The sequence below is a fragment of the Macrotis lagotis genome, chromosome X (genome assembly GCF_037893015.1).
Source record: "Macrotis lagotis isolate mMagLag1 chromosome X, bilby.v1.9.chrom.fasta, whole genome shotgun sequence".
Classification (NCBI taxonomy): Eukaryota; Metazoa; Chordata; class Mammalia; order Peramelemorphia; family Peramelidae; genus Macrotis; species Macrotis lagotis.
Window position 1 is genome coordinate 223,871,048 of NC_133666.1, and position 13,783 is coordinate 223,884,830.

The 13,783-nt window shown below is 35.4% G+C and overlaps 1 protein-coding gene across 1 annotated transcript in view; it reads left to right on the top strand.

The window, feature by feature from the left end:
- The window catches only part of LOC141503000 (adhesion G-protein coupled receptor V1-like), a 178,664-nt gene extending 166,535 nt beyond the window's left edge, over positions 1 to 12,129 (top strand). Inside the window, exon 4 of the mRNA XM_074208063.1 lies at positions 8,517 to 12,129. Coding sequence (XP_074064164.1) covers positions 8,517 to 8,692 — 176 coding nt within the window. The 3' untranslated portion in view covers positions 8,693 to 12,129. The remainder of the gene's footprint in view (positions 1 to 8,516) is intronic.
- The last annotated feature ends 1,654 nt before the right edge of the window (positions 12,130 to 13,783 follow it).

Below are 13,783 nucleotides of genomic sequence, written 5' to 3' on the forward strand. Positions count from 1 at the left end.
CTCAGGTCTAGAAAAGCAAATTGATTTACCCATGGTGGCAGAGCTAGGATGTAGTGGAGTCAAGACTTAAATTCATGTCTGCCTATATGATTCTAAGGACCATTTTCTCTCAACTGTAGGAACTTACAGTTAAAAGAAGATCTAGAAATTGGAACAATAAGGTTGGTCAATACTCTAAAAATATGTAATAGGAAGTTATTATACAAGATATTATTCAGGTCATTCAGTCATGTCTGTCTCTTCATGACTCCATGTAGAGTTTTTGTGGCAGATACTGCTGTAGTATGCCATTTCCTTCTCCAGCTCATTTTACAGATGAGGAAACTGAGGAAAACAGGTTGAAATGACTTGTCCAGGATCACACAGCTAGTCAGTGTCTAAGCCCACATTTGAACTCAGGAAGGTGAAGCTTCCTGATTCCAAATCCAATGCTCTGCCCACAAGATATTGTGATTTAATCATAAATTCCTTTAGAAATCTAGAATTTGCTTACTCACTAGGACCATATTGGGCAAGGGAAAGAGAACAAACATTTATTCAACACTTACTATACACAAGCACTATTCTAAGAGGGTTAACAAATATTAAATTGATTCTCAAAACAACCCAGTGAAGTAGATGCTGTTATTATCCCCATTTTATAGTTGAAGAAACTAAGGCAGACAGAGTTTAAAATATTTATCCAGAGTAGTGTCTCAGGTAGTATTTAAATGCAAATTTTCCTGACCTCAGGCTCAGCTATCCACCAGTCCACCTAGCTGCCAAGTCTATGGGTAAGCTGTAATGGTCTGTGTAGTATATACATTTTCAAAGTTCAATGGTAGAAATAGATTTTTTGATAATATAATAAAATATCATTTCCTTTCTAAATGAATTTAAACCCCTTAAAAAGTGAACTTTAATTGGTCTGACAAAACAAAAATTGGCCTGATTTCTGATTTTTTCCCCTCTAAATCTATTTGCCTACCCACAGTATAAATGTTTCTATTGACTGAGAGAGGTCATATTTAAACAGATTTTTTTTTAAATGTGCTTTGACAGAAGCCAAAGGAAAAGTGCAGAGTAAATAAATAACCCTCAAGAGAGCAAATATTTTGACTTTATAATTAGGATATGTTGCATTCAATAGAAAGTAGATATTAGGTCATAAGGAAGATGAGGTGATTAATAGTTATTTAAAACACTTGTACATTCCTATAAAGAAAGAGGTAAATCATTGTGACTGAAGATTGACAGACAATTAAAAAGAAAATATATATTATCCTCAAATTTACTAATTTATGTATCCAATTAGTTGTTTGGATTATTTTTCCCTTCCTCCCTAATGCCAGATTTTTCACAAATCCAGTTATTACTGTTTTTAAGATGTTTTGTTGTAATGGTGTGTACTTTATAAAACTTTATAACTTCATGACCCCACCATTTGAAAAACATGTAGTAACATATAGTTTTGAAGCCTTGGGCATAAATAAGGTTTAGAAACTATTTTACATTTGCTAATCTTACAACACCTGTGAACCAACATAAACAGTAACAATTTACATTCCTCACTTAAGTGAAAGGTGGAAAACCCCCAAATTAAAGGGCTCAGGAAATTTTAACTATAAATTTGTTCTTGCATTAAGCACATACACATACACACACATCCAGAAAACTGATTTAATTATTTTCATCACAAATATATAAATATTATTACTTAAACTAAAAGTAATTTGAGGCTATGTCTCTTCTTAATTCCCTATCTCAATTGTAAATTCCTTCACAAGGATTTCTTCCTTCAGTCTGGGGAATCTACCACATAACTTTTTTTTAATCTGAGAATTACTTTTCTTTTTTTAAACCTACCATAATTTAGATTCCTCCTCTTTTCTTATAATGAAGTGGATCCAAAGTTGTTACTAAGAAGGGATAATTAGTTCATTCATATATGTGTATATATATATGTGTGTGTGTGTGTGTGTGTGTGTGTGTGTGTGTGTGTGTGTGTGTGTCTGAAATTGAGTGCCATGTCAGATATTAAATGTACAGATAGTATTCATTTATACAATACTGTTGATTTCCAAGTCTCTGTGATCACATAAATTAGGTAATTGTGAACATAATGATGTGAGGCATTGTTTTTCCCAATTTACAAGTATAAATATTAAGCAACAGAAAGGTTGAGTCATTAGCCCATTTCCTGTTAGGGGAGTGGTAGCATGATTTTCAAACCTTGCTTCTTTGATATACTAGCATTATGGGTATCAAAATGTATGGTGAAAGCAAATCAGTGGACATCATTTATTTTGAGTACAAAGTTTTCAATAATGCAAAGACCAATAGCAATGAGTGCAGAAATGAAAAAAATAAAAACAAAAAACAGCAGCCATCTCATTGGGAAAAAATGTTTTGCAATGTTTGGAGGGCTAATCACTAGACAGGAGCAAATTCCTAGAGAAGAATTGTTAAGATGGAGGTTCACCAGATATTTAGACCTCTCTTAAGAACCTAAAAGTAATTGCCTCTAGAATTATTCTTTTCTGTGTTAATTTTTCTAAGACTTTGATCTAATTTAATTGGATACTTCAGCATTATTAACTTGGACTTTTATTAAGAAATCCTTTCATTTCAATGACTACAAAGTACTGTGTGATGATTTTTATGAAAACTGCTTCTTAACCATACCTCATTGATAACCTCTGATCAGATACAGAGAAAGCTTCATTTTTTTTAGACTTTCTGATTAGGACATCCAAGGGGGATTCTAAATATGGATGTAGGTATGTTGAAAGATATATTATGAATTTTCCCTGTATTACAAAAACTATGCAGTGAACTGAAAATTGGCCGAGTTCAGTGTCTGAGCATGTCTAAATGCAGATGAATGTTCAGCCCTCTGACTTCTGAGTGGCCAACAATCTGAGCAAAAAACGCATTCGGGTATTAGTTAGCTGACTTCACCTTTGCCTTTAAAAACCCATGTATTTTCCTGACAATTCTCATAATAGCATTATATGAAACTTGATATCTTGAAAATTGACCATGAATATGAAGGAGGAATATCCTTTCCTACCTTTATATTTTCTCTCACTTAAAGAAAATAAAATGTTTGACTTTTCTTGAGAGCCACAGATTTTTTTGGCCCCTTCCAGAGGATATTAGTTGGCAGTCTTGAAGTGTGTGGTTCAAATAGAATTGCTCTAATAACAGTTAATGTAAGATCCATGTGGGTATGTCTTCTCTAACTTGGTTATCCTCCTTGGACACAAAATTATAGCTTGTAAATTGAAAATTATATCTAGCCATTTAAAGATGAGACCATAATCCTAGGTTTGTACCATATTAATCTGATGTTTCATTCTAATAAGTCTCAGTCAGATAAATCATCCACACAAGTTCTCCCTACACCCTGCAATGGAACCACTGGGAATCCATGGCAAGTCATAAAGCTATTTATGTTTTCAGTGGATTGAGTGACTCCAGTGAGAATTTGCCCTATATTCTTGCTCCTTCGCCCACGGAAACCATGCTCAGCCTGTGCCAGTGCCGGCTTGCTTCTTGGCCTGCAAATTCAGACTTGAAAGGCACCTACCTGGGTCTTTTTAGTCTGTAACCTATACTGGAAAATCCAGCCTATTCCTGAACCACCCTTAGGGCCAAGTTAGCTCTGGGGTTTTCCCTGGGTCCTTGAGCCTATTCCTGATTCATCCCTCTGGGTCCCCCTAGGTCATGGTGCCTCTATAGAACTTGGGATCCTTAGGATCTGCTTTGAGTAAGAGCTTCTAGTGTCTTCCCCGAGATTTGACTTCTTGGTTACTCTGATCCTATTTTAGAAGATTTGAATCCTCAAAATGGTACAAGTTTCAAACCAATGTCCCTGGAAACCTTAGATATTTTGAGATGATTCATTTTAAAGGTAGAAATCCTGTTGCTGTGCAATTTAGTTTTATCTGACTCTTAATGACTCAAGGGATCATATTGTCCATGGGGTTATCTTGGTAAAGACAATGGAGTGGTTTACCATTTCCTTCTTCAGGGGATTAAGTAGGATAAGTGATTTGCCCATGGTCACACAAAAGGTAGAAAATGTCTGAGGTCTCATTTGAATTCAGGTCTTCCTGACCCAGTGCTCTCTCCACTGCTGCTAGCTACCTCCTACCAGATACGCTAGGGTCATTCTTTGTTTCAGGAGACCCTCTTAGGCAGTTTAGGACTTCTGATCCTACAGCCTGGGTGTGAACGAGAAATAGATCTTTGAGAATGAAGTTCTTACAGTGTAAGCCAAACTACCTTCCACTTAAACTATCTTTCCTTTAAGATTGAAATACTAATACCCAGAATTCCTCTAACTAGAAAACTCAGGTTTTCATCAGGGTCAGGATTACATTAGAAACATGAGTTCTTCCCAAAATATATCCAAAGTGGTAAATGAATAAAGGAGCCTTTGCAAAAGATTTGCAAGACAATATTGTGAAGATAGACATTATTGAGACAACTCATTGAAATTATTGATGTATAGAGCACTGGCCCTGGAGTCAGGAGCAACCTGAGTTCAAATTTGACCTCAGATACTTAACAATTACCTAGCTGTTTGACCTTGACCAAGTCACTTAACCCCATTATCTTAAATAATTTTTTTTTTAAAATCTTTAAAAAAGAAATTGATGGAGAGGGAAACAAGTAGAGTGACCTGCAGCCACCTACACACTCTACTGAATTAGAGGAATGACAATGAAAAAGAAAAATTCTGAAATTTGAACTAGCCCAGGAAATCTTGGCTGGATCTTATAGCTTTTGAAATTGGGTTTTTTGGGGGATAGTTTGTAGAGAACCTCATTCCCCTATACTTCCTTTGTGGTGTTACCTGTCTTTCCCACTATCCTGATGCTGGTCTGGCATTTCCCTGAAGGCTGGGTCTTGTTTTTCTCTTAACTTGAGGTTTATTCTGTGAGTACACAGGTAGGTGACTACACCTTGTTTATTCAGGACTTGATTAAATACTTAACTCTTGTCAAGAAAGCTTGCTAGCCCAGAAGCACAATAACTTCTTTCTTATCAAGAAATCTCAGCACCCTGAAACTACTCTGTTGCTAAATGATATTAATTTCAAAATGAAGGAGCTACATTCCACACCCCTCCACACTCACCCCCACTTCTTATCTTGAAGTCCTACATCTTGTGCCCTCAGGGATTCAGACTAGGTTCTCCTATGTTACTTTAAAGAGTGTGTTTCTACCATCCCTCTGTAGCAAGACCAAAGAGGTAAAATTAAAACAAGTTTTAGAAATGATGGTAATCACAGGTTGAACTTCATGCTCCACTTCAAAGCGGAGAGGAGCAGGAGAGGGGCTCATTCCCATGGTGTAAAATAACAGGCCAACAGTTACAGGGAATATAAAATGCTCCATTAGACTGTATCTAAAAATTCAATGAACACAATTCTATCCCTATTTTCCAACTTGAGTCCATCTATTCCCTCTGTCAGATAGTAGACAGTAAAAATAAATAATATTAATTGAGTTTCTTTCTTCCATATAATTTTAACATATAAATCTCATGGGAAGATAGAATTTCTTTGCGATTTTTAAGAAGTTAAGTGTTTTTGCTACCATCTTTTAAAACCAGTTTTATTTTTCTCATGAGTGACTCACAGTTAGGCACCTGTCCAACACAACATTTTGCTGTGTTTAATTTCATCATTGTATGTTGAAAATACTGCCTTCCTAAAAATGATTCCCATTGGACTCTCTTGACAGTCTTATTTCCTTGCCTTCTCAATACCACTTCTCAAGCAAATACAGAATTCTTTCCTGTTATTTTAAATGATCATTATTAGATTGATTTGAGATTTTGCTTGTTAATGAGCTAATTTGCCAATACCACTCTAAAATGGATGCATTTTTAAAAAGTCATAGCATTTTACAATATCATTTTTAGCTTTATAATACTATAAATGCCCAAATTAAGCTAAAATCTAAACAATAGAAAACATAGTATTAGTTCAGTTCTTTTGAAATACTTATTTTAATGGAGGTAGTGGAAAAAGCACTGAATTTGAAATCAAAAGACCTGGATTCAAATTCTCAAGTCTGCCCAGTCTGAAGGTATGAGAAATTTACTTAAGTTTTCTGGGTCTCAGGTTCCTATCAACCATTAAGTCAGAATTTGTCAAGCACCTAATAAATATTGGGCACTGGTGCTACAAAGACAAAAATGAAGTCACTGGGGCAGCTAGATGGTGCAGTGAATAGAGCACTGGCCCTGGAGTCAGGAGTTCAAATGCGGTCTCAGACATTTAATAATTACCTAGCTGTGTGGCCTTGGGCAAGCCACTTTACCCCATTGCCTTGCAAAAAACCTAAAAAAAAAAGAAAATGAAGTCATTCCTGCCTTCAGGGAGTTTCCATTCTTTTAAGGGTGAGACTTAAGTACAAATAAGAATATATGTTAAATTAAACTAGAGATTCTCCAAGATCCCTTCTGATTCTAAATTCTATAACCATAATAATAATAAAACTTGATCATTTTCATTTTCATTAAATGAATACACTGTTTATCTATTCTCCAAACCCAATTTACTCTAACTTTTTGCTTTTTCTACTGTCAAAGGCACTTGTATCTAATGGTGTATCGTTTTGGAATTAGTCAGGTTTGTTTTATTCTTTAGAGGTTAAGAAGGTATAAATAGGGCAGATAGGTGGCTCAGTGGATTGGAGCACCTATCCTGGAATCAGAAGGACCTGAATTCAAATGTAGTCTCAGACACTTAATAATTAACTAGCTGTATGACCTTGGGCAAGTCTCTTAACCCCATTGCCTTGCAAAAGCAAAAACAAAAACAAAAGAAGGTATAAATAGATCACACTTGAAGTCAATCAGCTCTTAATCACTTATTTTTCCCCCTTCAGGAACTTGTTTTGGCACTGTACTTTATGACTGGAAACCTAAGATGTCTATTAGACTTTTCTTCATTCCAGTGGTTCTAGCCTGAAAAATAAAAAATCATTACTGTGCAGAATACCAAAAATAACAAGAGTGCTCCTGTTAAGTACCATTATAGTAAGTGCCATTACCTAGTAGGACTTTCCCAGCACCCAGTACCTGATTTCCTTGTACTTTGCTCTAGGCACTCATAGAAGCAGAGACCAGATTTTTCAGAGATAGTTGCCCTGTTTGTCCATACAAAAATGTACATGCCCCTTTGTACTGTGTACAGAGACATAAATAGAAATTTGTGTGTGCATAGTGGGTCCAAAGTTTGCAATCTACAAATTCAATTCACAAATTGTGAACTGATTTTGGCAAATTATTTGACCATGGCTCAGACATTTTTCCAAACTTTGAGTATTTTGCCATAAGTCAAAGCAGATGTATGAAGTTCTTTTATTGTTTAATATTTATTTGTACTAAAAACAAACCTACATGAAAATTAGCTATCTCTAGGTATTGTTTTTAGCCTTTCTATCAGGGAGCCATGATGACCTCCTTTAATTACACTAGGTTTTGCTCATGTGATTCTTATCTTATTTTTACAGTGAGAATCACAAACCAGAAAAGCAACATCAGTAATTTTCAGAGACACCTACCTCATTTTGTTTCCTTTTCCTATAAATCCCTTTCTTCTCAAATATGTTAAAGTTGCATCAATAACTGCACATATGATTCTAGGTTGAACTTGAGAGATATGTTGATCTTGAGGTCTGTCCAAAGACTTGCCAGTTTCAGAGTCTATTCAGTTGACATTTCATTACAGGAAAATACTTTTGTTCATCAGTACTAAGATCATGGAGTTATAGATTTAGAGCTAAAGTGTCCAGTTAATTCAAGTCCCTCATTTTTACATAGATCTGCTACTTTTTCTGAATCCTATGTGATCTACCACATGAATATTAAAACTACTTTTTAAGCTTCAAACACCCAAGAAGAGAAAAGAAAAGGGAAATTTGCACTGAAAAATATGCTGGATTGAAGGATATTTGAAAATATATTCGTAAATGTCTAGGGAAATATACTAAAATAATCTCCATTTTGAGTTCTTAGCTTTATTCCCAGCCTTAGTTCTCCATAAATAGAAGAGTAGATGATATGCTTGATATTATTTTTTTCCTAATAGAAACAATTCTTATATCTCTTTTTAATTTATGTTCTCAGTACATAGATCTGGCAAATAGAAGGGAGCCTTGCAACTGGTGCCCTCTTACCTGTCTGGATTCTGATCCTGTGGGAGAATCTCTCTTAGAGTTGGGTTGGAATATATTTTCATTATATTCAAATGTTGATGGTATTTTGTGTTTAGTCCAGCAGGTGGTAGTCTAGGAGAGGAACAGCTCCCATCTTTCCACATCTACTCACCTCCTCACACACCCATGTGCAAAGAAGGATGCCAATATGGCAATGCAACTTGTCACCACTGAGCCTAAAAATGGAAATTCCAGTATTTCTCTTCCATTATTATTCTCAGTACATCCCCACAATTTCACAAGAAAGGGACCAAGAATGGATAGTCAATATTTTGAAATTATTTTTCTTATTTCCAGAAGTCCCACTGGTTTTATACCTGTTTGCCCTGATTTCCATTACATGGCTTTGGGGAGGATTACACATGGCTTATAGACACCTCTGGATGCTGGTTCTCTTCGTCATTTTTAACAGCCTGCAGGTAAGACCCAATCCTTGTCCTGTTCCAGAAAACAGATATTCATCCATGACTTGATAATGGTCTTGAGACTTGGTAATTTTATTCAGATGTGCCAAGTGGCAGATGAAGGTGATTTTCACTAACACAATGTCAAAAGACCCTCTGGGAGCAAATTCTTCAGTTTTTGAAATGTAGATTGAAACCCAAACTGTTCTTTACATGGAAAAATATACTGCGTTTTAGTACCCTTCCCACCAAAACTGCAATAGAATTCTATACTGTTTTTACAAGATCTTCAATTCAATCCAGCTGACAATGGGGGACCTGATTTTGTGTTTGGAGAACTTGGCAGAAGCAACTCTATAACTGTTGTGCCTCTACTTTTATATTAGGATTGAGATTCTGCCCTTAATACTCAAAAACATAAATATGTTGAAGAATGAAAAATGCTCATAGAGTTTAAGGCAGTCACTTTCCAAACATGACAGTGGGAGTGCCACAAAATTCTTTTGGTCCAATGTGGAAAATGATTAACATCCCCCACGTACTGTAACACTACAATTCAGGGACTTGAATTAGTCTCATGACTATGCTCGGAGAGTATAACTAGAAATTATATAACCATAGCAGGAATTAAAGTTATCCTTTTTAGTTACTCTTGCTAAATGGAAAATAAATTATGCACTGAAATGAACAAATGGAACAAATGAAGGCATTTCTCTTAAATTTCTAAAGTGGAAAAAAATCTGTCCTAGGTTGTAATTCCTTGAATTTACAAGGCATCTTTGAAAGAGTAAGATGTTGACCATAATGTTGCAAAAAATATGGTCCAAGCCCCTTGTTCTTCCTATTGTTATCAAACTCTCAATTGTGTGGTTCATTCTATTGATTATATAAAGTAGCCCAAAGTATATTATGAAATTAGGGAAAGGTAGGATTCAAAATAGATTAACAAGTTTAGAAATAATAAAATTGATTTCTGGCCAAACATCCTTGGAGGACTGTTGAACTTACATGTGGATCAGATGAACTAACATTTGTTGGTTTTATAGGTCAGATATACCAATATTTTTTAGGTAGATAGATCAGATGTGGCAGTATTTATTGATTATCTATATGCAGAGTTCTGTGCTAAACTTTGTAAGGGCAACTATAGCAGAACTCACATCTGGGACAAGAACCTTGGATTCCAATCCTGACTGTTCTCTTAATTAGTTTGGTGACATCAGGTAAATCACTCCACTTCTTAAAGTCTTCTGGAAAATGGAAAATTTAGCCTAGATGATCCCTAAATTCTCTTTCAGTTTTCTTCTTTAAGGATCCTATAATTAAAATGTGTAGAAATACTGCTACCATATCTGAAATCTAAAACACCAGTGAATATATATACAAGTATAACTATGTAGCAGACCATATGCATATGTATACTGCATATATAAAAATTAACAGCATAACCAAAATTGAGTGAGATTCATTAAACATCTTCAGACATAATAAATTTTGCACTTAATATGATCAATAAATGTTTATTTATTTGAACTCAATATAATTTCAACACTAGACCCTTTCAGAAGCTACCTAAAGAATGCTATCTAAAAGAATGCTTATTTAGAATGCTACTTAAAAAGCAATTCTTTTTTTAAAAAAATTCTCATCTTGGTAAAAAAAAGTAGCAAATTGTTTGATTTACAATAAGAAGAGACAAGAAACTCGGTCATTTCCCAAACATACTATTATAATGCAATAGTTTTTTAAAAAAAATTGATCAGTGGGGAAGAACTTAGCGATAGCAATGCTTCTCAGTGAGTATAAATTACTTTCCTGGTTTGTTCAATTCATATGTCATCATTATATACGCCTTTTAATCTGCCCGTGTCTCAGTCTCCCTTAGCATACAAGTATGTTTTTCATAACTTGGTGCTCTTGTGAGGAACTCTGCTATCAGAAGTGTCCTGAGGTACTTGGACATATGTTTTTGTAAGGATAACATATAAGGAAGGTTCATTCCTTTGAAAAGTTTGCATTAACATCTTTACTGTTAATAATCATAATCTTAGTAATTAACATTTATGTAGTGCTTTAAGATTTTAAAGCACTTTACAAATATCACCTCATTTTTATCTCCATAATAATCCTGAGAACTATTATTATCCTTATTTTATAGATGAGGAAACTGAAACAGAATAAGAGGAAATGACTATAGGGTCATAAAGCTATGTCTGGTTAGAATTTGAATTCAGGTTTTTCCATCTTCAAGTCCAACATGCTATCCTCTGCATCATCTGCCTACTTTCACATTCTTCTTGATCACTTTAATATAAGAAGTTTAGACTACTAACAAATACAATAATGCATTTGCCTGTTGGACTAGTCGATTTAAAACACTTTGGATTTTGTGTGTGTGTGTGTGTGTGTGTGTGTGTGTGTGTGTGTGTGTGTGTGTGTGTGTAGCTTGTTATAAAGAACTTATGATTTTTGACTAACCTACCTTATATATGTATTCACCACAACTCAAATATTCTCTTTGCTTTGAATAGTAGATACTTGATAAATATATGATGATGGAGAAAACTATTATTCAGAATGTATTCTCTGTGAAAGATCTTCCTGATGATTCTCCATCGTCCTACAGTAACTGGGGTTGGTAGCTCAGGTTGATATAGCATTTTAGTATTATTCAGTCAAGTTCAACTCTTTGTGAACCCATTTTCTTGGCAAAGATACTAGAATTATTTACCATTTCCTTCTCCAGCTCATTTTTCCAAATGAAAAAACTGAATTGAGACAAACAGGGTAAAATGACTTGCCCAGGATCATACAGCTAACAAGTGTCTGAGGTCAGATTTGAATTCAGTAAGATTAATCTTTTTGACTTCAAGCACAGCACTCTATCCACTGTGCCTAATGTGGCATTTATAATCAAAAACAAAATTGTGTGCATTAAAGAATTTGATGAAGACTTTGCAAGAAATCTGACTTGGACTCTCTCTTCCTCTGACTACTTAGAAGAAGAACAAAAAAAACCATTATGTAAGAGGAAAAACAACAAGAAAAAAGACTCAGAAGGTAGAATCAGCATGGTATTAATGTCTGTCCTTCATTTTTGAAGAAGGCCATGACATCAGGGAGGTGATACCATGATATACACATGAATTGAATTTGAGTGAGGAGGCTGTGCTAAGTCACCAGTTTCACTTTCTCCTCCAAAGTCATGAGTCCAGTGGCCAGAAATGCATCAGGATGAATGGAAATTGTTCTGGTTATGAGGCAATAAGGGTTAAGTGACTTGTCCAAGGTCACACAGCTAGTAAGTGTCTGAGGTCAAATTTGAACTCAGGTCCTCCTGACTTCAGAGTCAGTGCTCAACCCACTGCACCATTGGGAGAAAATTTATGATGAGAAACAATTCTGAAATGAACAGACCTTTAATGAGTATTCACTAAATATTTGATTGATTGGAGGTAGGGAAGAGCTAGAATCTATCTTTAAACATAAGACTGGGGGCGGCTAGGTGGCGCAGGGGGCGGCTAGGTGGCATAGTGGATAAAGCACTGGCCCTGGAGTCAGGAGGACCTGGGTTCAAATTGGGTCTCAGACACTTAATAATTACCTAGCTGTGTGGCCTTGGGCAAGCCACTTAACCCCATTTGCCTTGAAAAAACCTAAAAAAAACCAAAACAAAACATCAGACTGAGTTTTTGGAATAAAGCAGAATTTTAGATTGCCAACCTTAGAAATATTTTCCTTCCCAGTGATCTATTACTCCTATTACTTTATCTTTTCTGTTTCCTTCTTCCTCTGTCTTTATTTTCATGTCTCCTGTCTCTATTCTTCATTTTACACATGAAGAAACTGAAGCAGTGATAGATCTAGGAACTCAACAGACTTGATCCAGGAAGTAATTAGAAAACTGTAGTTTTTTTGGTTTGGTTCTGATTTGGTTTTGTTTGTTAGGGTTTTTTTTTTGGCTTGCCCAAGGCCACACAGCTAGGTAATTATTAAGTGTCTCAGACCCAATTTGAACCCAGGTCCTCCTGACTCCAGGGCCGGTGCTTTATCCACTATGCCACCTAGCCGCCCCTGATTTGGTTTTGAGGAAGGTCATGCCATGAGAGAAATATGGTGCTTTATAAAGATTAGTGTAAAACTGGTGTCCAAGTTAGCTTGAAGTAGGAAGCAAAGAAGACCAGTTAAAAAGCTGTTTCTGTGTCCTGGGAGTCTTGGACTAGAATATGTGAAATTGGTGGGATGGAAGAAATTGTAAAGACATTTGAAGGTAGAACTTAGTTCCTAATGTGCATGTAGTCATCATTGCTACCTGGGGTGGGGATTCCCCTTTTCCTTCATTGACAGTCTTAAATGAGATGATGCCTGAGGCTCAAGAAATTCTCACTAATGAGGAGAAGAGGGGTGTGGTGGGAATCACCCACTCCCTTTAAAGTTTACTAAGTAGAAAAAAAAAGAAAAAAGAAAAAGGTTACTGAGTAGGCTTTTAGTCATCATTCCTCTTTGGCGCAATGCTTCCTTTCCATCTTCACAGTTATCAAGGGACTAATATGGAATTTCTATAATCATCTCAAAGCATGAGTTTTTCAAATCTATTGTAGAGTACATTTCTCTTCCCATGGAGGGCATGGTCATGGATGCACCATATTATACATATCAATTGGGAGCTTATATCTTCATTTTTGCCTCTATTTCTTCTCTCATTTGCTTCACTTAGCTTAATACTTTCCTATCCACATCAAAATTTAAAATCCTACCCATGATTTCAACTATTCCAAAATATTCCCCTATAATTTTAGACTTTATCAATCTCCCTTTACTCTAAATGCATAGAGTTTTTGCAGTCTATTGTAAAGAATTTATCATTTGATAACATGTTGTCTTATACCATTTATAAAGTAGTTATTCTGTCTGCTATATTCGATGCCCTATCCAGGGCAAGGATCATTTTATACTACATCTTCAGTCTACCATCACCACCTCCCCCAGTACCTAGTACAATGCTGAGTACTTAGGAAAAATTAAGTAAAGATCTGTTCATTGATTCAGGAACAATTTCTTCCTCAATATTGTACTGCCATTGCTAGGTAGTTCTCTCATCACCATCTGCCTTCTATAGTCTTTGTTTATTTAAAAAAAAAAGAATGAAAGAAAAAGCCC